Source organism: Chelmon rostratus, chromosome 3, assembly GCF_017976325.1.
Source record: "Chelmon rostratus isolate fCheRos1 chromosome 3, fCheRos1.pri, whole genome shotgun sequence".
Classification (NCBI taxonomy): domain Eukaryota; kingdom Metazoa; phylum Chordata; class Actinopteri; order Chaetodontiformes; family Chaetodontidae; genus Chelmon; species Chelmon rostratus.
In genome coordinates this window covers 27787794-27810410 of record NC_055660.1, presented here as the reverse complement: position 1 = coordinate 27810410, position 22617 = coordinate 27787794, and the positions used below count along the sequence as shown (strand labels likewise).

The 22617-nt window shown below is 43.5% G+C and overlaps 1 protein-coding gene across 1 annotated transcript in view; it reads left to right on the top strand.

Moving 5' to 3' along the window:
* rims1b (regulating synaptic membrane exocytosis 1b) overlaps positions 1–21049 on the top strand; it is a 65934-nt gene extending 44885 nt beyond the window's left edge. The window contains exons 17-33 of the mRNA XM_041966740.1: positions 1380–1533; positions 2756–2872; positions 3223–3285; positions 6067–6186; positions 6923–7012; positions 8054–8131; positions 8622–8687; positions 9859–9972; positions 10541–10644; positions 11353–11456; positions 11591–11751; positions 16201–16415; positions 18968–19112; positions 19779–19891; positions 20194–20295; positions 20559–20698; positions 20831–21049. Of these exons, the coding sequence (XP_041822674.1) occupies positions 1380–1533; positions 2756–2872; positions 3223–3285; positions 6067–6186; positions 6923–7012; positions 8054–8131; positions 8622–8687; positions 9859–9972; positions 10541–10644; positions 11353–11456; positions 11591–11751; positions 16201–16415; positions 18968–19112; positions 19779–19891; positions 20194–20295; positions 20559–20698; positions 20831–21049 (2105 nt within the window). The remainder of the gene's footprint in view (positions 1–1379; positions 1534–2755; positions 2873–3222; positions 3286–6066; positions 6187–6922; positions 7013–8053; positions 8132–8621; positions 8688–9858; positions 9973–10540; positions 10645–11352; positions 11457–11590; positions 11752–16200; positions 16416–18967; positions 19113–19778; positions 19892–20193; positions 20296–20558; positions 20699–20830) is intronic.
* Positions 21050–22617: the final 1568 nt, after the last annotated feature.

Sequence of the window (22617 nt, the reverse complement as noted above, 5' to 3'; positions counted from 1 at the left end):
ATTGTGATCTTGTGCGCTAACAATGTATAATTTTGCATTTTCTGGACACATTTGTACACGTGCATAACAAAGTGATATATATATATGATACATCTAGTCCTTTAAATGCATTAATGCACAGTAAAAGTTGCAGAGTGGGAGGACCTGCTGGTGCAGGTTTTCAATGTTCCTCAGCACAGAAATATCATGATGTAACGATACTAGGTTCTGGCTATCCCTTCAACGATATTTTCCTCTCTGAGAAATCATGCTTTTCTGTTAGTTTGCCAATGCCAGTGGCTCTAAGTACTGCAACGCTTGAGCTTCGGTTGCTATGGATGAGAAGCCAGTCAGAGATGAAAATCAGAACTGTTGCAGGACAAAACATGACGCCATAGTCACTGAATCATCCACAATTGATGAAGAATCCAAAAGGGAGGTCATTTAAGATGCAGATTATATCGCCAGTTTTCTAAAAAGCATAAGCTCTACATTCTGCTTGAGGGAAGTTATAGAATTTAAAGCTTGATGAATGAATGTTTCCTAACCAAACTGCATCTTGGACGTTGTGGTTTTTGTGCACACAGGCTTGTGCCTTGTCTTTCTTTATCAGAAAACAACATATTTCATATTCGTGTTGCTCGTCTTTTATACTCAATCCAACCAGGAGAGTTTCATATGCAACAAACCCTTGGAAGCCCCCACCTGCCTGTCACTCAACTTTGTCTATGCAAAAAATGAATTGTACATTTATATCTGGAACCCTGGATGCACAAAATAATTCCTTCCACTATCATATTTTAAGCAGCATCTACGATTTACATAGACAACTAAGCAAATCCAGGTTCTGTAAATGTTATTCTCATGCATTAATTGTATTATGTGTATTGTTGGAATATATATAACCTATTCTTTGGAGCTGTAGTGGTTAAGTGTTCCTGAGGGGTTAAAAGTCTGATCTCTCATCTCATCTGGCACTCTGGGGTTCAACAAGACCTGGCAGTCTGAGTCTGATCTCAGGTCTGACAGAGACACAGCAGAAACAGTCAGCTACTCAGGCTAGCTCACATGACCAGCTAACCTGTTGGCTAGCTGCTCATTTGCCTGTAAAACATCCCCATGTGATGTTCTACAGTCTGTAAGAGAATGGCATCTGCAGTAGTAACCAGTAGCACAATGCTGACAACTGGTGCATCCTTATCAAAGGACACACAACTAATGTTTGGATGTGTGTGTGTGCGTGTGTTTCTATGTGTGTATCCACTCTTGTGTTTGTGTTGTATCTATGAACCGACAAACGTGTTTGTATGAATGTGTGTGTGTGTGTGTGTGTTTGTGTGAATTCTGCTTTTTTGCCTTGTGTGTGTGCGTGCTGGACCTGTCTGTGTGTGTGCATGTAGGTGCAGAGCGTAACTCCAGGGAGAGAGAGCGAGGCAGTACGCTGGCTGTGCCTGAGCAGCAGCGGGCCGTCCACCATCGCTCCCGTTCAGTGTCTCCCCACAGAGAGGACTCCTGCAGGGCCCGGTCACGGCCCGCACACGTGCCCATGCAGAGGTCAGCATCACCTGTCAGATTGCCTGGCGAGCTGTCAGTGGAGTGTGTGTGCGTTGTCTGTGGTGACAATAGTCCAGCATCAGCCAGTCAATACATATGCACCACTGAGATGAAATAGCCAGCCAGTTGAAATATTACAGTTAGCAAGGGTCGCCATATGCATTTAATCCAGCCAACATTTTTCTATTATCTCTTCCATTCATTTGTATCTTTTCACACACATCACACATGTTGCTTCTGCTGCATTTGAAGTATTCAGCAGAAAAGGGTGCATCATTCTAGTGATCTCCAGTTATACCTCTAAACATACACATTTATAGACTGAATTTCACATATAAGTCAACAAGCAGATGTTGTGTGCCACTACCGCGTTTTGCTGTGTCATTGCATTCTGTCCAATTAACAGACGTGCTGTCACATGCTCAGCAGTTTGCTTTCCACAGACTGAATTTGCCTACTGTGGCCAACATGGCTACTAATAAAGGCTGGGTAAAAAGCACAGAGAGGAGATGTAGGTCCCAGTACCACAATGGCGCACACTATAAATTTAGTATAATATACATCTCCATAGCAACAACAGACTCACATCACTCTGACCACTCTGGTACTCTGAGTTTCTCTTTTCAACAGAATTGCTGTTTTTATTCATCATTGTTTACAATCATTCCTCCTTTCAATTTTTTGCAATAGATGTTAAGGTACTATCATTGGAACTCAACACTTTCTGTATTTGTTTCCAATTAAAAGCTGAACTGGAAAGGGCCCTGTGAGCCACTACAATGCTTTTAATGTGAAATACCTGTGCAGGATGTTTGGAGTTTCACTGCTGGGTCCTCAATGAGTGAACGTAATTGGAAATAAGTTGTGAAAAAAACAGCATTTCTTTTACAGAAGAAAACCAGAGAACTCACATAATGAGAAATCACATAAAAAGAAATGATTTGGTGCAGAACTTTTGTCATAAATCAGTTGTTTTGTGAAGATGTGTTGCTTGTATGCCACGTAGTGCTACTAATCATCAGTTGTCATGGTGGTGTTCTCATTCTCACTGAAAAGCTCAAGTCCGTCTGCTTTGCTCTTTCTTTTGCTGAATCAAGTCAAATTGTTTGTATATTTTGTCAGATTGCTAAAGTAAAGGTGGACATCATTAGAACCAGGGACCAAGGTTCATATCACATCAAAAGAAACCTGTGAATTGACGAGATATCTTTGATTTCATCAGGAGCTTGGATGAGATCCACCAGAACCGCCACCACTCCCACTCCCCCTCCCGCTACCACGACTCCCACTTGGAGCACCAACGCTCCGGTGACTCGGACTACGAGTACTCTGAGGACAGGTAACCTGTGGGGATCGCCACAGTGTAGGGTGGGGTTATGCATATGAGCCTTGTGCTGCTCATATTTATTTATATTTTACATGGGTTGAATCTTGTTTTGTGTGTAATGTGATACTACCAGACTAATATCTACTAATACTACTAACAGTGTGAAACTAGCCATTGCAACATACTAAGTTTGTTAAATCATTCTGTGCTGCTGAATGCAGACTTAATTGAAATCTCAGAGTTATGATTTCCTGGTTGCTCTCATTCATAAATTCACTTTACCTGTCTGAGTTTCCATCCTCTTCTGTTGTGTTTTCTCGGGTTGTTTCTCATTTGTTCACCCATCGTCATGGCAATGACAGTGAGGTCCTGGAGATGCACAGGTCTATCCGCGGCGGGAGTGCCGAGTGCCTGCACACAAACAGGTAAAAAGAAAAAAAAAGAAAAAAAGGAAAACAACCACCATTCAGCTTTATTTTAAAATTTTAAAATATGCCATTTTATCATTGTTTCCATCCTCACTATACTTTAACAATTCCATCTTAACACTATATTCAATGAAAACACAGTGTGTTGATTGTCTTCAATGCACTGTAGATACCTTAAACTGTTTGTCTGCCTTGTGCAGCTGCATGAAGACAAAAATCAAAGTGCCACATCAGGTTCAAGTAGTTGCAGCATTCTCATAAATTCATGTCCGACGACTGTATATCACCACATCAATCTCATACAAACACACACCACATGCTGATCACTGTGTGAGGGGATTAGGGAGCTGCTCTGTGGCTGACCTCAAAGAAGGCAAAGCTCTTTTGATTAATAGCTTTTCTTTTTTGCATTTGATGTGTTTTACTCACAGCAGTTGTATATCTTTTCCACTTTGCTTTCTTGTCTTGCTTCACATGCATGATCTCCACTCATATAACCAGGGGCATAGGTAGATACAGCAACACACTGCCCCCCAAAATGCCCCTGTTAGTAAACGGTATCCATAAAGACATTTACAGGTAAGCGCTTAGCGTGAAAAGCAGTCTTGCGTACCCCTTTCTGTGCCTGTCCAGCTTTCCCAGACTCATTTGTGGAGGTGGTGGGTCATTCAGTTGTGGCAGTGTCTCCCACACCACTGTGCTGCTTGTGCTTGCTTCGGTTGGAGTGTGTGCCAAGTTGCTTTGTCATGATGCCGCTTTAGCTAACTGAATGCTGTGTCCCCCCCCCCCCCCCCCTCTGTTTTATACAGTCCTTAAAAAGACGACACTGGCGTTGTCGGCCATAATACAATACTAAATAGACTATAAATCACACATAGTTTACATCAACTCTGACCATTTTCCAAAGACTCCAGACAGATTTTCTACCTTTTGGGTAGCAGTTGAGGACAGGAAGTCATTGGTGCAGTCAAGGAGCTCTGCCATCTGGATTTGACAGCTGAGCCCCAAAGGGCTGTGTTCACAAGCTATGTTGTCAGATAATCCAACCTACAAGCTAAACTATACGCAGACATTGTGAATAATGAGACTTTGGTCACTTTTTTCTCACTGTAGCGGCTTAGGAAAGGCAAGGAAACATTATTGAAACACACTGATCACCACTGCATTTCAGCTGCATTTGGTCACTAGTCAGGCGAGTGGCATGGGTTCAAGTAGACCAACCACCCCTGGGTCAGTCACACTGGTCCAGACTGAAATATCCCAAATTTTTATCAATACCATGAACTGAACCATGCACTGACACTCATGATTTCCATGCTTCCTGGGGTATCAATCCTACTGACATTACTACTCGGCGTTCATGGTTTTGTGTTAAATGTCTCAACAAATGAAGAATGGACTGACAAAACATTCCAACTTTGCTTTGGGCTTAATGAAACTAATTCCCATCAGCCTCAACTGTGCGTTGTGCTTAGTCCCAATTAGCATGCTAGCATGCTGGTGATGGTGAACGCAGCAAACATTACACCTGCAAAACATCAGCATGTCAGTATTGTCATTGTTAGCATTTAGCTCAATGCAATGCTCTGCACAAGTACAGCCTCCATGAGCTACGAGCATGGCTGTAGACTCCTGGTGTCGTTTAAAAGGGCACTCCACCAGTTTCACTTGACAGCATCAGTTTGCTGGGAATGGATAGTACAAAACAGCTGTTATTTATAACAGAAAGCCTGGGTTACAAACTAGGGGCATGGAGTTAGAACATGTGTGTTTGGCATAATAATAACAATAATAATTAAATACAAACACACACAAACACACACATACATATACATATACATATACACATTTCTATATATATAGTTTAAGATATCTCAGCCTCTGCTGCACCTATGTGTCCTGAGTTTTATGGAAATTCAACACTAAGTTCCTGGAGTACTCAATAGTAATGGCTTGGAAATGGTTGGTGTAATGTAAAGAATATGTGAGTTGCAGTTAATGAGCTAAAACATGCAGAACCAGGACTTACTGTCCTTTAATGCATTGATCAGATGTTGTGTGCCAATGTGTACCAGATCACATCAGTATACTCTTTCTTTCTGTTTTTCTCTACCTCTGTAGCAGCATTAAAAGCACACAGTCATCAGCCATATTTACTGTAACACTTCATTCCTGGCCACACACAGACCTCCTCTATGAGCAGCTTCCTCCATTTCTCTGTTCTGCTCTAATCCTTTTCATGGCAGTCCTATAAATTTTGTAGATCTACTGTGGCTTGGTTTCCTCGCCACGTGCTGCTTTAGATCTATAGATTGTGTTATATAATCGGCATTACATGTAATCTCCCCATATACAGTATGTGTGTGGGGTCAATCCACCGGGAGAGCTGGAGGATCTCTCCACTCTTACATAATGAATTCCTCACTCTGAGGTCGCAGACAGGATGCAGTTCATCTCATGTGTTCATTTAGTGATTTGATGTGGTGGCACACCAGCACCACACAGCAGGCACATTTCTCACATGTAAACTGTGAACTGGAAGTTGAGTAGGGAACCATAATTTCTGTTGGCCCATCATGTCATAATGTGAATGTTGCTTCTTCATCTCCCCTGCACATTTGCAAGAAGCCTGCTTAGTTTCACGCATGTGTCTCCTCCCCCTTCACTTATTTTGCCTCCGCTTGTTTTCCGTCAGTTGCATGTCATTTTTGTTTTCCTTTGCCTTCTTTTGCACGCGGCTCTTTCCCCGCCTCTCACGGGCGGGGCTCTGGCGTACAGCTCCACCCTCCCCGCATGCCTAAAGAGCAAGCCACCCCACAGGCAAGAAGGGGGCAGCACCATGCCTCGTAGCATCCTTACACACCGTGTGCTCAGGTTCACTGATGAGGTCACTGTTAGGTAAGAACGCTTCACGAACCCTCTCCTCCCTCGTCCTCCCTCCACCCAGAACCTTTTATTTCTTCCTTTTTCAGGCGAAAGCCTATAGCAGAGGCTTATGCATGTACTGGCAGAGCATTAAACAAACACTAAACTCCTAAGCCCTTACTGCCATCCAGGCCTGAACACATTATGTGCAATGTCATGCGATGGCGCGGAGCCAACCATCTGTTGAAAGTAACTGTTGTCACAGAGCAGCATGACGTGACAAACACACAGCTGTGAGCGCGTGAACGCTGACTGCTCCTCTCCCCTTCGCTCATTCACCCCCTCACACGTACACACTCACGAGCAGTCCCCTCTCCCACTCAGACCTGGTTCCCATGGCAACTCACCAACCTTCCATCTGAGTGGTCTCACAGTGTATGGCCGCGAGGAATGGCTGGCTATGATAAATGGAGATACAGCATCAAAGCCATTACATGTTACTGCACTGTCTGATGGCTTTCCTTATTCTCTCTTTGTCTCTTTCCTTTCTGCCCCCTCTCCCCTAACTTTATCTCACATTATCCTCCCTTTTTCTCTGTACTTTCTTTTGTCTACCTCCCACTCATCATCCCTTTGTTCGCTCACATTATTCACAACCGTTTCTTCCTGACACGTCTGCTTGCGTCCTCTGTCCGTGCACATCTCGTCGCCATCTCTACTTCCTCCTCTTCTCTCTTTCTCTCTCTGCTGCCATGTTGTGGCGGTGCAGTGACCTGCAGCCGTCGTTGGACAGAGTGAGGAGTGCCAGCACCACTTGTCTGAGACCAGACACCAACTTTCACTCCCCTGACAGAGACAGGTATAAAAAGAAGATTTTGAATGCACCTCATGAGACAAGTTAATTTAATCTGCGCAAAATAGTGATCTTTTATTTTAAAGACGAATACATAAACTATGATCATAGGTAGGCTGTTGAAATTGACTTCAGTTACAGCTTTAACATCAGTTTTTCTGGACTGCATGATGGAATCATCCAAAGATTTGGGGTTAGGATGCTGCACGTCTTCACTTCATGTCATGTGTCACTTTCATACATGGGTCAATTTGCCATTGCACACTTTCATTATAAATCATCTACCTGCTGTTTGGATTTGGAGTCTTTGAAATATCTTTAATTTCAAAGACAGGAAATAAGACTGCAGTGTTTGGCACAGAATACCTAGCAGAGGAAAGAGGTTATAGAGCAACACGTCATTGTAAATCCCTGAAGTTAGCTGAGTGCAGGTTTCACACAGACATTTTGAGAAATGTGCTTTTTTTCTGAGGGGTGAGCAGACTGGAACCATCCTTATGTGTGAACATTGCATATGAAGTTATAACCAACAGCCAGTTAGCTTAGCCTAGCACAAAGCCTGGCAGTTTAAAGGTAACATACACTACAACTTGTTGGTTTTACACATTGGTTTTTGTACAGATACAAAAATAACAAGTTAATTTGTGATCTTGCGAAGTGCTGATTGGCAGATTTTGTTGCTTACAGACAGTACCAGGTCTGTTTCTCCTTTTTTATTTATTTATTTTTTTTGCTAAGCTAACCTCTTCCTGGCTACTGATCATCACATCTGACTCTGAGCCAGAGAATGATTAAGTATATTTCTTATATTTTAATGTCCAACTATTCCTTCAAATGAATCCGTTAAGTTCCAGTATATTTAGCACTTTGTTTGGTTGTGATGCTCAGATTTCTAACCTGGCTTGAATTATATGATAAATCAAGAGGAATCTTTTGACTGATTTGAGAGTTCAGTTTCAAAACCTTGACTGTCCCCTTACTCACTAACAACCTCTCCCGGTCTTCCTACCTGGGGATCCTCCTCCTCCTACCCTTCCGTCCCTCTAGGTGCTCCAACTCTTTGCCCTGCAAGACTCCCCCAAGCCCAAGGATCTTAGTAGAACATGTGCCCCCTGAGGAAGACAGGTATACCAGGCCTGCTGTCCTGCTGTCCCCTCCTCTTAAAACACCACGCTGCAGCTCTGCTTGCCTGCTTGTACCTTTGAAGCCTGTCCTGTAGCCCAGAGCTCATCCTGTGATGATAGCGTAGCACAGATCTTGTGATCAGCGCCGTTTCTTTCCCTTTTCCTGTAAATAAGACTGTGTAATCCCTCTTTTATTCTGCTGCACCTGCTCTTTCTGCTGAGCGCCTGTTTGAATTCCCCACTTCTCTGGCTTGAAAGCGCTTTCTTTACTGTAACGTTGTTGCTGGTGGGAAAAAAGCTGACGGAATGTGCAATTCTCAGCTCTGCTGCTTTTACAAACCACAAAAACCAGAGTCTCAGTTTGAGCCTTTTACATCATATCCAACACACCAGTCAATATTCAGTTCTGCCATTCTGTAGGTCATCATTCTCCATATCGTGTTTGTTTTTTCTTCCTCTCTCTGTCTGTGGTTGCTGTTTGCCGAAAACAGGCAGTGTAACAATTCATCAAGTCCAAACTGTCAAAGGGGCCGCAAAAAAAGCCTTGAGGGGGACAGGTAAGATCATTCATTCACTCACTCACTCACTCATCGTATTTATTCTCTTCTCATTGCTGTTACTTCTCTCTTGAGGGATGAGGTCTGACCATCTGTGTCTGCTTGTCAAAGCTGGGATATTGTGTGTTTTTCACAGCTCATGCAGTCTCAGCCTCAACAATCCGAAAAGCTTCCCCGTAACATGCTGCGGAAAGACACTAGCTGATTAAAATTTTTCCACTTAAAGCAACGCTTTTCCGCCCATGTTAACGGAAGTTTGACACTTTGTAGGTTTGTGATGATGTGAAACTGCAGCCAGCAGTTAGCTTAGTCCAGCATAAAGACAAGGAAATAATGTTACACTGCTAGCCTGGCTGTGTATAAATGTACAAAAACACTGCACGCCAGCACAACTCATTATGGTTTGTGGTTTGACAGGAATGAGCTCGGCTAGCTGTTTCCGGCCTTTATGCTAAGATAAGCTAACTGGCGCAGGCTGCAGTTTCATATTTACTGTACACAAATGACGGTGGTATTAATCGTCTCATCTGACCCTTTGCCACAAAGCCTTTTTCCCAAAAAGTCAAACTATTGTTTCAACAATACTGTGATGACATAGAGCTATTATACTTGAGGAAAAATCTCTCTGTATTTTTTCGTTTTTTTCGGCCAGCTGTATTTGGTCAGGATTGTTTGAGTTTAACCATAATGCTCGTTGTACACTGCCTCCACATTTTTTTTCCCTTATGGACGTCTTCACAGTGTGAACGGACTTACACCAAGTGGCAACCTGCAGGGCTGAAAAATGAAGGCAGCGTTTCCTCGAATGGCCACTTGAGGCTGGCTTTAGATGCCAGCCAATCCCCGTAGACCCCCATATTAAAATCCCTAACTTTACAGCTCAAATGAACATGTCTATGGCCCAGTGCAATGATCCACCTCTTTGTCCATTTTTGGATTAACTGGGAGTTTGCCGGAGTCAAGCGTTAGATAGCGACGGCCCGAGGAGCTGTCACTGAGTTTCACAGTGGCTAGGTGACATCACAGAGACCACACCCATGTTTTATACAGACTGTGTATTACACACAGAGCTCCGAAATGAGTAACACATGCTCTGTTATTTTCATTTGATTTAATTTTGCTGTATTTCTAAGGTTTTATATTTTCATTTCTTTTTATTTGCTGACGGCAGTCGTATCCAGCCCACCTCTATCCTGAGGGGCAGTAGGGGGAGAGGGGGCCCGCTGAGGCCCTTTGGCCAGACAGCCCTTGCTGGGTCCTGCCCAAACTCACCACGGCTAGACAGGTGCATGCCACTGCCAGCTGTATGCCTCTACTCCCCCTGTGTGCTGATGTCCACCATGTCACACTGAGTGTGGTAATACTGTATGCACAAATACCACATGTACATGCTTTGTCTCAAAATGGCAAAATAATGTTACAGCTTAATTCCAAGAGGTGAGATATCCATCTTAGCCAGGGTAAGCATGTTAATATCTTGTGCTATTCAGTAGTGATTTGTGTAGTTTGTGTACAGATTAGGAGCTCCATCAGGTGTAAAGCTGTGGATGGTAAAGTTTGTGGTATAAATATACCATCTCAACCTTATAATACACGGGGATATACAGAAATACTGTGCATACGGTCTGTGAACACACTCAGTGCCACTTTCTTTACCTCTCCTGCACCTTTAGTGGTGATTCTGATCCATTACTGTCCTAATTTGACCTTTGACCTTTTATACTGGCCGCCAGTTTATTGTCTCTGTGAGTCAGTCTTGGGCTTCACTTCACTTAGTGATGAGTACAGTTATAATCATATGTTTTTATGTCTCCTCTCCTATCTCCCTGTGTGTTCATGTTCCTGTCTGTCAGAGCACACCCTCATGCCAGCCCCTCTCCAACGGGGACTCCCTCATCAGGTCGCAGGGGCAGGCAGCTGCCTCAGCTCCCTGCAAAAAGCAGCAGCATAGAGCAAGGTATGTTGTGTGCAAGGATGTGGGTTTGGTTTCAGATGTGGGGGCTCGCAATACACAATAATAATGCTGTGTGAGTCACTGTAAATTGCATTTAGTTTCCCTGATAGAGAGCTCTGACTCAAATGAGGCTGTTACAGCTTTAAGCACGCACCTTCCCCTGAGTAGTGTCTCCTAGGCTGTGTCTATCCCGGATGAACTCCACCAATCAGAGGCAAGGCAGCCTGTAGGTCGCCTGACAGTTCTTTATTCGTGCAGTTGTGACAAACGTGCCCACAATCATATGGAGCACTCTGTCCCCAAATCCTTCCCAGCACTCCTGGGTCAAAAAGCATTTTAAAAGATTTCATCTTGCTTGTATTAGCTGATGGGTTGGGTTTAAAGTACAGAGAACAGTCAGTCTCATGTAGCTGTCAAATTAACATCCCTATTTGATTTTTTCTAATGTGGCAAACTCAGATCAGAAGCAAATTCTATTTGTTCCCAGGTTAACTGTGAGCATCTCTGTCTGACACTCATGAGGGCACTTGCTGTATGATCAGTGCACATCATGCTCCATCTAGTGTCAGGAATAACATCCTGCATCCCAAGAGCTTCCTTGTTGTCTCTGTTTCTGGGAACATGCCACTGTTTCTGATTTCTTTTTCCAGGTTTTGTCTCTTTATTGTCCATATTCTTTATCTTACTCCTTTCCTCTCTCTTTTGTCTCAGCCCTTGCAGTAGAGGAGCGAGCCCGACAGCTGCCGATGAAAGTACATTCCTACCGGCCTTCAGCCTCCCATGACCCCGAGACGGACCTCAAGACCAAACGGGAGGTCAGCTTCTGTGTTTTTCAGTCATTCTTCGCATCCCTTTCTCCTCCTCCTGCACTTGATGAATTGTTTATTTTTCTATCCTCAGTTTGATCAAAATCATCATTTCTCTCCCACCTCTTTGTCTCTGTCCATAGATGTATGCAGAACAGCGGCGTAGCAGTGACAACATGTCAGCCAGATCATCAGACAGTGAATTGAGTGATGTGTCGGCCCTCTCCCGTGCCAGCAGTGCCTCCCGTCTCAGTAGCACCAGTTACATGTCTATCCAATCAGAACGACCCGGGGGACGACTCAGGTCAGTCCTCATTGGCTATTGCTCATATGTTCTGTTTAAATTTTGAGGCCGCTGTGGATTTCAGCCAATGCATCCTATTTTAATTACGGCCGTCCATCCACATCCAGTCAGGTCACCCTGTTTGATTTGATCGTATGTTATATGCATGCTAATCTCTGTGTGTCTTTCTGTTTTATTTCTGCATGCCAACTGCTGCATGTCTCTGTCCGTCTGCATGCTCTGTCTCCTCTGTCCTCGCACACACACAAATTTACGGGTACCCAACAAACTGAACTCAGATCCAAGTCGTTAGAGGAGGAGAAGAAGGATAGGAGGATCTCATGGGGGGTGAATGGAGAGGAGGACAGGAGGAGGGCGGCAGGAAAGAGACGTTTCTCTGAGGAGTTGAAGCGCAGGAGGCACACTGTTGCTGGAGACACGAGGGAGTCCAGGTAAAGATCAATATATCCCAAATGGTGAATTCACTGACGATGGCAGACGATCCATCTTCTGGCTGTACAACCAGGTCTGGATCCTCAAGTATCCCTGAATCCTCATTTGTTTGAGACAGCAGCAACAGAAACTATTTAATGCTGGCAATTATAGACAATTCCTTATTGATCTCAGCTGGGAAGTTATTTTCTTTTTGCTTGCAACCTCCAAAGAGAGGTCAGCTCAGATTTGTGGGGATGCAGCGTCTTGCTCTTAAATAGGGTGGATATTCACTGACACAGGGTTAAAGTTGAACCTTCCAGCTGAAGGAAGTTGTCCCTGCCCATTTTTGAGTTACACTTAGCTTATTCACAAGACAAAGGGAATATCTGGTTTAATGGGATTTACATTTTGGACGCATACATCCAAACCTTCCAAAACATTATCCTTACTATTTTACCCACTGTCAAAGTCATCATATACCCACAGCAGCCTGGTACTGTAGTTTATGGTTAAAGGAGCGTTCCACTGACTTTACACACATTGGTTAATTTACTCTTCTTGAGGAATCCTCCTCAGCCTACCAAAACAGTTTTGTAATTTTTAACTGTGGCTCTTGAGGAGGTCACTCAGGTCTGACAGAATAACCCTGATGATGTCTTGGTCTTGAGGACAGCAAATTTAGAAATGAAACTGGGGTTATGGGGTGAGAAAGATGTTGGACTGTTGCATTTTGGGAAATGTAGGATCCAAGGTTTTTGGAGCTTACATCATACAAGGTTCAATTTTAACCATTCATTATTTTAGACTGTCCGACAAGAGTTCTCCAAGTTTGTGGAAGTGAAACAATAAATGTCCAAAGAAAGAAAAGTCAGGTGTTAAATAGCATTTTTGTAAACTGAAATAAAAAGGTTAAAAAGACTTAATTAAGCTGACATTAAATTTAAACTTTTTAATGAGTAATATTACTTACTTACAAACCTGAGGTCATCCCAACTTTATTTATTAAGAATTGAATGTAAAATTAAAAAAGAACATACCTTTAAACAATATTAACACTATAATTCAAAATGAAATGAAACATAAACTAAAATGAAACATTTGCGGAAAGGTATGAAATCCAGCTGAAGTACTTGATTAAAAAGTAGATAAAAATAAAATCTCAACAAAAAAAAAACAAAAACAAAAAATCCCCGCACACACACATCCCCTGCTGACCAGTGCTGACAGGGACAAACGACCCTATCACAGTGGTCCTCAGTGGGCCAGGTGGTGATCTAGTGCAGCTTATTAGCTGGCTAATGTATTGAGGTCTAGGAGGAGGGGAGAGGGGGCCCGGTTCTTTATGGCCTTACCACAGATCAATCCAAATAGAGCGTTATAAAAGCACAGCCCCAAAGCCTTTGACACACTTTCTAGAGTCGGAGGTATGTGTGTGTGTGTGTGTGTGTGTGTGTGTGTGTGTGTGTGTGTGAGAGAGAGAGAGAGAGAGAGAAGAAGAGCTTTTCTTTGTTGAACCGCTTTCAAAAAATAAGCACATCATGAACATATTGCCAAACATTAGACAACATATTATTCTATAAATAATACACTCATATATTATGAAAGTCTAATTTCAAACCAATGGAAGCTAACATGCTACTCCACTGGTCTGCTCTCTGATGTTGGAGCCTGGCTGCAGAAAATGACTCCCAGTCAGCCAAAGGAGCATTAGTGCCGTCAGCCACTGATGGTGGTCGTTAAGACCTGGCCGGTTCCAATTCACCCTTAAAGGTGTTGGATGGTTGAATGTGGTTGAGGTCAGGGCTCTGTGAAGGCCAGTCAAGTTCTTTCACACCAAAGTAGGAAAAACATCTCTTTAGGGATCTGGCTTTGTGCACATGGACACTGTCATGCATAAACAGGAAGTGGCCATCCCCTAACTGTTGCCACAAAGTCGGAGGCGGATGATTGCGTAAAATGTCAGTGTGTTTTGTAGCATAAAGGGTTGTGTTCATTGAGACCCTTGTAGATGAAAAAGCAGACCAGACATGGCTACTGGTGTCCACATGCTGGTCATATAGTGTATACTTGGGTTGAAAATGACAGAGAGAGAAAAAATCTAGAAAAAAGCTGTCCAGATATATACAAATATAGTAAAAGCAAACCTTTCCAAACTCTAGAAGGTTTTTGTAGATACATTGGCAAAATATTCAGTTGTTCATATAAGTGGGATCTTAATGCAATATGCCTGCATTAAATCACATCAAGTGGATTCAATGGCATTGTAGAAAGAGAGATATCAGGATGCAGGAGTGTGAAGTAAACAGCGTTCCTTTGGCTGCAGAGGCTGATGCCACATCAGTTCTTGGGCAGAGGCGAGCTTGTGTCTGTGTTTGAAGGCTGTGACCAGACACACACTACAAACACAAGTTTGAATTCAAAAAGGCAAACAATGGAGTCAGTGAGCATTTCTAAAAACTGGTCAGTTTTAGAAGCCCTGTAATGTAGCTTATCTACAATTCAGACATGGGGTCGGATTTAGAGAGATGGGGTGTGAATTGCTAATCTAAACATGTAGAAAGCCATCTGGCCTCAGGTCAGCTTTCACTCAAATTGAGATATTAACATCAGTATTCAGAGGGTACTTTCACGTCTGCTTCAGGCCAGTTTGATGATGGGTTATGGAGGTGACTGAGCACATTCAGAGGAAAGGAAATAGAGGTGCTGTGAGGATGCACTGACCCACTGAATCCCCCTCATGTTTTCTGATGTCTTCTTCAATCTTACCCCCCTGCTTGATATGTGTTTTATGTACGACTCCTCATCAATTTGAAATAATTCTTTGGTGATTTCCTGCCTTTCATTGCATTTGTTTGGTGTCACTTGTTTGAGAAGTTGACCTTTCAGATAAAAAACACACAAAGATAAATGTTCCTGCTGACATGCATACATATTTCAAATGAAATGGTATTGTACAGTTTCATGTGCATTAGTTAGATTACAGTCCATCTAAAACACATATCACATGGTTTCCGCCACAAGCAATATAAATATATCACACATGAATGCATATCAGTTGGCATTTTGTGGAATAATGTTTGTCATTTTTATTATATTTGTCCCTTGTTTCCTGTGCATGTGTCTGTGTCTGTGTCTGTGTCTGTGTTTGTGTTTGTGTTTGTGGGGTTTTTTTTGTTTTTTTTTGTTGCAATCCCCTTTGCATGTCTCAGATCCCTCCTTGCATGCATCCTGTGTTGTGACTGCCAGGGTCCCCTCCATCCTCCAGACCTGGACCCTCCCCTCCCATCCTCTCCTTCTGCTGCACGCCCTTCCCTAACCCCCCTGCAGGGGGTGGTGGAGAGGCCTCAAACCACCCTCCCCCTTCCCAGTCATTCCCTGAGCCACTGGACTGTGGCTGTCAGGGGCCCACTGGGAGTGGAGGCTCTGGGCGATAGGGGCAGCATAGCTGGGCTCTCCTGCAGCACTTTGACCCCCTCTGAGGGACTGGACATGCGGCGGCTCCTCCGAACCCCTCGGAGGCAGCATCGAGTGCTGGGCAGCATCTGCCCGGGTGTAGTGGCTCGTTTGAGGAGAATGAACTTAAATACATGAAATGAGTATCAGCTTTGGAATGATTGAACAGTTTATTTTAGGCTTGTTTGATTCCTTTTAACCAGAATAGTCTCTTGAGGTCTAACCCTCAAGGCCCAAATGACAATGATGTTACATAAAACACCAAACCACCTAACACTAATGTTTGACTTGTACTTAATTGGTAAGATATGTCATTTATCTGTCATCACTCCCCTTATTTGGGATCCCAAATGTTTACTCATCTGTTGTCTGATTCGCATGCTGTCTGATTAAACATTGCTTCTCAACCACAGTCAGTTTGACATATTACAATTCTCATCTTCAACCACTTCCTGTCCACCAAGCTGTTTTTGTGTTCTACTAAAATGAAGGTACGGTATAGAGGAAGTAACAGAGAGCCTAGTACATCCCTCCTCTCCATCACATCAGATCACAATGTCACTCTGGGTCTTCTCTCTCCAGTCGGCAGATACGATCGGTGGGCCGCAGCATGCTGAAGAGCTCCAGTGTGAGCGGAGAGATCTACACCCAGGAGCGCACCGACGGCAGCCAATCAGACACAGCGCTGGGCACGGTGGGTGGCGGCAGCAAGAAGAGACGCTCTAGCCTCAGCGCGCGGGTGGTGGCCATCGTTGGCAACCGTCGCAGCCGCAGCACTTCACAGATCAGCGGCCCAGGTGAGTTGCGATGGCATCCCTACGATGTTCAGTGGGGACTGTATCAAACTGGTTGTGTGTGATGTGAATGTGGCCAATTGCCTCCCAAAAACATGATGGGATTCTTATATCATTATGTGTGTATTATATATATATATAATCTACTGCAATTGAAAGTAAATGTTTATGATATGAGATGTCGGGGGCTGACCTCTGCTATTCTCAGTGACAATTTTAAAATGAATTGTTTCATTAAAGTTATATGAAGGTTTAAAGCAGGGTGTGTTTGCTTGAGCGACAGGTGTCTCAGCCCATCGCACCCAAATCAATCTTTCTCAGCCTCAAAATGTCCTCTCAGAAACCATTAGTTTATGTCACAGATGCTACATCCACATACAAGAGATTTCAAACTACGAGCCCATGGACCAGATCTGGCCAAGTTTATAAGGTTTGCCAATTCTGAGAGAGAAAAAAAAAACCATCATCAGGGTTATCTCTGTTTGGACTTGGACACTACATATTTATTACAGATTATCTGTGTCACAGTGGACTACATCGAGTTGGGGTGTTTACCAGGCAGAGACGGTCTTATTAAAGATGTCATCAGGTTGCATTATGGGAGGTGTAGGACCTTGATCCATGACAGGCCTTTGCTGCACAGATTTTGAGTATTGTGTTTTTAGTGTCTCTCAGAAGTGCAGTACCAAATCACTGTAGCACTGTAGCATCCCTGTTGAGAATACATGTGCTCATTTTCAAACTGGCAACAATGGCAGAGATTGCATGTGTTTACAGGTACTGGAGGAAAAAACTGTATTGCTTAGCACTATTATGATCAGTTTTGTTGAGGAGCAGATTGATTTCGTTCAGACCCAAAAACATGCGCCGTCTTAGAATCTGCACTGATTTCACAACATTGTGACACTGTTTCACTTGGAGGCAAAGATTTGCCCTGAGGAGTAGACCCACTGAAGCTCCACAAATTGCAAGTGTGCTTTTGTTCTGTAAAAGACATCTTCTGCTGCCCCAGTACTCTTTATCAGAGAAAAACAAACAAATAATATGTTGCGGAGAGTTTCGTCGTGGCTGAGAGCCGCTTGCAGCTCAGCTTCCAGTCGCACAACACAGTCTGGCTGGTCCAGCGTGCACTTGTACCACAGGGGGGTATAAGACTCACGATGAAAGCTGAACACTGTTACTCTCCTCTTTGTAGTGGACATAAAAAGCTATTAGAGAACACTGGGCCTAAGGGGGTCTCTCGCCCTCTCTCCCTGATGCAGAGAGGAGGGAGACGATGTAGAGATAGTACATCAACCTTAATTTGAAAAATCTTTCCAGTTCATGATGGATGAGAGTACAAACAGGTAAGGGAGACTTATGTTTGGGTTTTTACATTTTAGGATTTTACCAAGATTACAAGCTAATATTTACGTAGCATTTTATGGTAGGTTATATATGGCTCGGGCTATTTGAGTGCACCTCACCTGCTAGGTGTTAAAACTGATCTCATGCTCAGTATATACAGGGATGATGGTAGGCTCAAAAGTACAGCCACATTTTTCTCTTTGCACCATACGTGCCAGTATTATGAGTCAGAAGGTGGATGCACCCCGGGCCAAGATGCCGAACAGAGTTGTTTGGGTTGTTATTCTGCCCAACAATTTCCTGTTTACTACTGATTGCCACATTCAGCAGGACATGGGTGGGACTTTGGCTGTGCTTCAGACGGAGACATCACAGAGTCCTCAACTGGATCTGTGAGCTATCTTGAGATTTTTTTTTCACTAGTGAATTCTTTCATACCCCATTGATAAATATAATCTGGAGGTTGGTCCATTTATCTAAAATGTTTTTGTTTTTTACCCACAACATGGATTAAAGGGAATTTAATATGTGTATAGTGTGGAGATCAACATCTTAAAGAGGAACGTCATCATTTCTGGTTTAGTGCTGCTCAGCCTGTGAGAACAGTCGTATAATGTCTCCTGTGACTTTTGATTTGGACAAAATAACCCTGATGATGTCATCAGGGTGGTCTTGGTTTGGGGTTGGAGGCTACAAAATCAAACCAAAAGTCTAATTTACAATCTGAGGGTGTGAGATTTGTGGCTGTTTATCAAATTTATTGACCGACGTTCGTATTACGTTCGTCCTTTGCTACCGTCATTTTCTGGTACTGCACCCTCATACGTGCGTGTACTTTTCATGCCGAGGCAGGGAGGAAAATGTGCACTCACATGCTATCTTCTAGTGGAGTAAGGGGCCATGTTAGATGTTTTGGTGCGATCCTGAGCTGGACATGTTTGATTCCTCATTCCAGCTTGAGCCGTACTAGTGACTAAAAGCCTACTATCTTGTTTCCTAACCACAACAAGGGTTAAGATAAGAAAAGATAAAACTTTATTGATCCCCCTGTCTGTGGTTTGAAAACAGTGTGCAGGGATAACTCATTTTATCATTGTTTTTCAGAAGACTTACACGTGTGTTACATGTTCTACTGTAAACTGAATTTCTGGGTAAATAAAGGTGAGAAACAACTACAGCGATTTTCCCATCTCTCCTCTTTCTTCCAGAGGGAAAGAGTAAGAAGGAGAAGGGTGCACCCATCCAAAGGAGCACAGAGACCGGCATGGCAGTAGAGCTGACAAGAAACATGAGCCGCCAGCCCAGCAGAGAGTCCAACAATGGCAGCATGAACAGCTACAACTCTGAGGGGAAGTCAGTAAACCACACACTTCCTGTTCAGATCAGTTTCCACCAACCATCAGCTACACTCTCTACATCCTTTAGTCGATAGTCCATTCATTTCTCTACGTCTACTTTACATTTCCACCTGTGCTTTCAGGCTGCGGTGTTTACATACTTTCTTTTCCATCTGTTTCAAATGCCGAATTTTACACTGTTAGAGCTACTGTAGCTTGAAATGAACTACTGTCTCACAAAACTGAAGCAGCAGTGGAGTGGATGTGACAGTAAAGTCTGTATGCCAACATGTTCTGAGGGAGTATATCCAGGCGTACGCTGCCATTTCTGCATGTATGTGTCAGGCGACTGACAGTAAACAGAGTGTAATATAAAGAGCACACTGTAAAAAAAAAATAAATTCAACTAGGGCTCAGTGAGGCGATGATAAAACACAAACTTTGACTGCATCAAATTTAGGCCTGGTGTTTTCTGTGATGGATTATCGCGCATGGGCAGTTTTCGAGATGTTATTCATGCTGTAGATAATGACTGGCAGCAAAATAAGCCCTGATGTCTCAGATTATGCTGACTGTGTACAGACGCCACCAAGACCAGTGAAGGAGAGAGGCAACCCCTTTGGTGGGTGACACTGGTTATGTTTGTTGTAATTAATTCGTGTTTCTGTATTTTCAGTGTTAGTGTGATCTTCTCCGGAGTGAATCTGGGTGCCAGCAGTCAGTTCAGTGGCTTCCTGGATGGCCTTGGACCAGCTCAGCTAGTGGGAAGGCAAACACTGGCTACTCCTGCTATAGGTAAGATACTGGTGATAACTCTTCTCTTCTCTTCTCTTCTCTCCTCTCCTCTCCTCTTCTCTTCTCTTCTCTTCTCTTCTCTTCTCTTCTCTTCTCTTCTCTTCTCTTCTCCTCTCTTCTCTTCTCTCAGTTGCACCTGAGAGTGAAACTTGGTGCTCTGATCAGTGTTAATAAAATATCCCATAACATATATATTTTATGGGCTGACTGTGCAGGCACCACCTCCAGCTCTGCAGTTCACTATGTCATTGATCTCTTCCTGTTATATTAAACCAATCACATGTTCACTCTGTGTTTCCCAGGTGACATCCAGATCGGTATGATGGAGAAAAAGGGTCAGCTGGAGGTGGAAGTCATCAGAGCTCGAGGACTCGTACAAAAGCCGGGATCAAAATCCCTCCCTGGTGAGAGCCTGACCAACCTTGAGACACCAAAGATCAACTTATCCCTCCCAACTTCTCAAGACATCAGTCACACACTCTTCACAGTATTACATGATATACACTCTCCATCCAGGGAAACCCAGTAGATAGACTGGGCTGAAAGTTGCTCTGTGCTTTTCTTTCCCATAAAGACATAACCAGCTGTGAGATCTGCTCTGGATTATATTAGCGAGCCCCTGTGTTCCTCACTAATGGCTTTTTTATTGTTTTGTTTCTGCCTTCAGCTCCATATGTCAAGGTCTATCTGCTGAATAATGGAGCGTACGTAGCCAAAAAGAAAACCAAGATTGCACGGAAAACACTTGACCCACTGTACCAGCAAGCACTATTATTTGAGGAGAGCCCACAGGGTAAAGTATTACAGGTGAGCCGAAGATATATTTCTCCTCATCACAAAGTTAAATACTTTTTTTTTCTAAATTCATACCGATGAAATATGTTTCAGTAGGAGGAACCAAACTGCTGTATAATTTGACAGAAAATGATTTTCCTTCAGGTGATTGTATGGGGAGACTATGGTCGCATGGACCATAAAAGCTTCATGGGAGTTGCACAAATCCTATTGGAGGAACTGGACTTATCAAGCACAGTCATTGGTTGGTACAAGCTGTTCCCACCATCCTCCTTGGTGGACCCGACACTTGCCTCCCTCACGAGGCAGGCTTCCCAGTCGTCGCTCGACAGTTCCTCCGGACCTCCTGGGGTCCGATCCTAGTGGACCAACAGCTCTACGCCACTCATGGAAGTACTGTAGAGAGAAACAAACAAAACAAGATGGCGGAAATGTACAACAACAACAATCAGAAACAGTCACAATGAGAAAGCTTTGTTGAGATCTGACAATCACTACTGTCGCGGTTAATTTTGTCTGTTGTAGGGAGCGCCACATTTCAGTGTTTCATATCCATTCAAAGAAAAATCTCATAGTTTTTCTCTGTGTATGCTGAAGACGCGGGGCTGCCGACAGACGACAAGCAGTAAGTCTCAAGACGGGAGACGATAAAGTGTCAGAGATTCATATGAAGCAGGGTGGTTTTTAACTGAATCAATAATAGCAAAGAAATGTATGTAAGCATCGGAATGTATGGACTCGAGACAGAGGTAATCACCCTCCACACCTGCAGGTGGCGCAGTCCTCTCTGTAGTGGCCTCCTCCGGAACCTCAACAGACTGCCGGCGCTCCTGCCCCCAGGCAGGGTGCTCCCGCTTGGATATTCAGTCTGGAAGTACAGGGCCTTCTTCTGGTGCCTAGACCTTGGAGCCGCATCACTGGTCCCTCTCTCTCTCGCAAAATCCTCTTTTCAATATGTTTACCATGGCTGCTCTGAAGCCACACTGTTTCAGCGTGTTTGCTTTGTCGTTCATTTCTTTCCCTTTGTTACTACTGGCACAAAATGTTTTTACAGTGTGTAAAATGCTCATGATGATGTTGTCAGTCTGGTGTGTGCATGGAGAGAAAAAACAAAACACGAGATAAAAAAGGATAGAAAAACTATTAAATGTCTGCAAGTGTTATGCAGGGGTGGGGGTGGGGGGGCTGGTGATGATGACACAGCATAGATTTTTACACTTGACAGTGAGACTAGCGTGCAGCGTTGTTTTCCTTGTTCCACCGCTGGCAAATGTGCAGGCCAGTCGTCTTTGTATAGATGTATATTAGGCCTCCCAGGAGGTTGACCAATAAATAAAATTTATGTCACTCTGAAATATCACAAGGGTAAAACTTCACTGTAAAAAAGTAAAAAAGAGTAAATCTTTGTTCACCTACGCAAGAGCAAGATAGGACCGTCTAATTTTTCACATTTTTTGGGGAGTGCATTCCCTCGCCCCAGCACGTTTCAGGTTTCTATCCAACCCTTAGTTTACATTCTTTTGAAAATTTAAACACAAGCACAAGAGCTTGATTTTTTTACAACAAAAAGTTAAACTTTTTGAAAAAAACATGTCGTTAAAAAAAAGAAAAAAAGAAAAAAGAAACAATCCCGTCACTGGTTCTGTTCATTTCACTGTCTTGACAACAGGAAACAGACAAAGAGAAAAGACTCGCTCACAGTTTCCCTCGTGCATCTCTGTGAATGTGAAAGTAACCAATCAGACTGATCTGTCGGGACACCAACACCAATGCTCATCCTCTGTTCGGCCCGCCGGCTCTTCCCCCCTGGGAAAAAGGCGGGGCCAGCATGACTTTGGAACCTGTTCCAAGCTGCATGCACATTTTTGTAAAACGAAACAGATACAGAAAAAAGATACTGAACTAGATACGTGTGTTAGTTCCACATACTG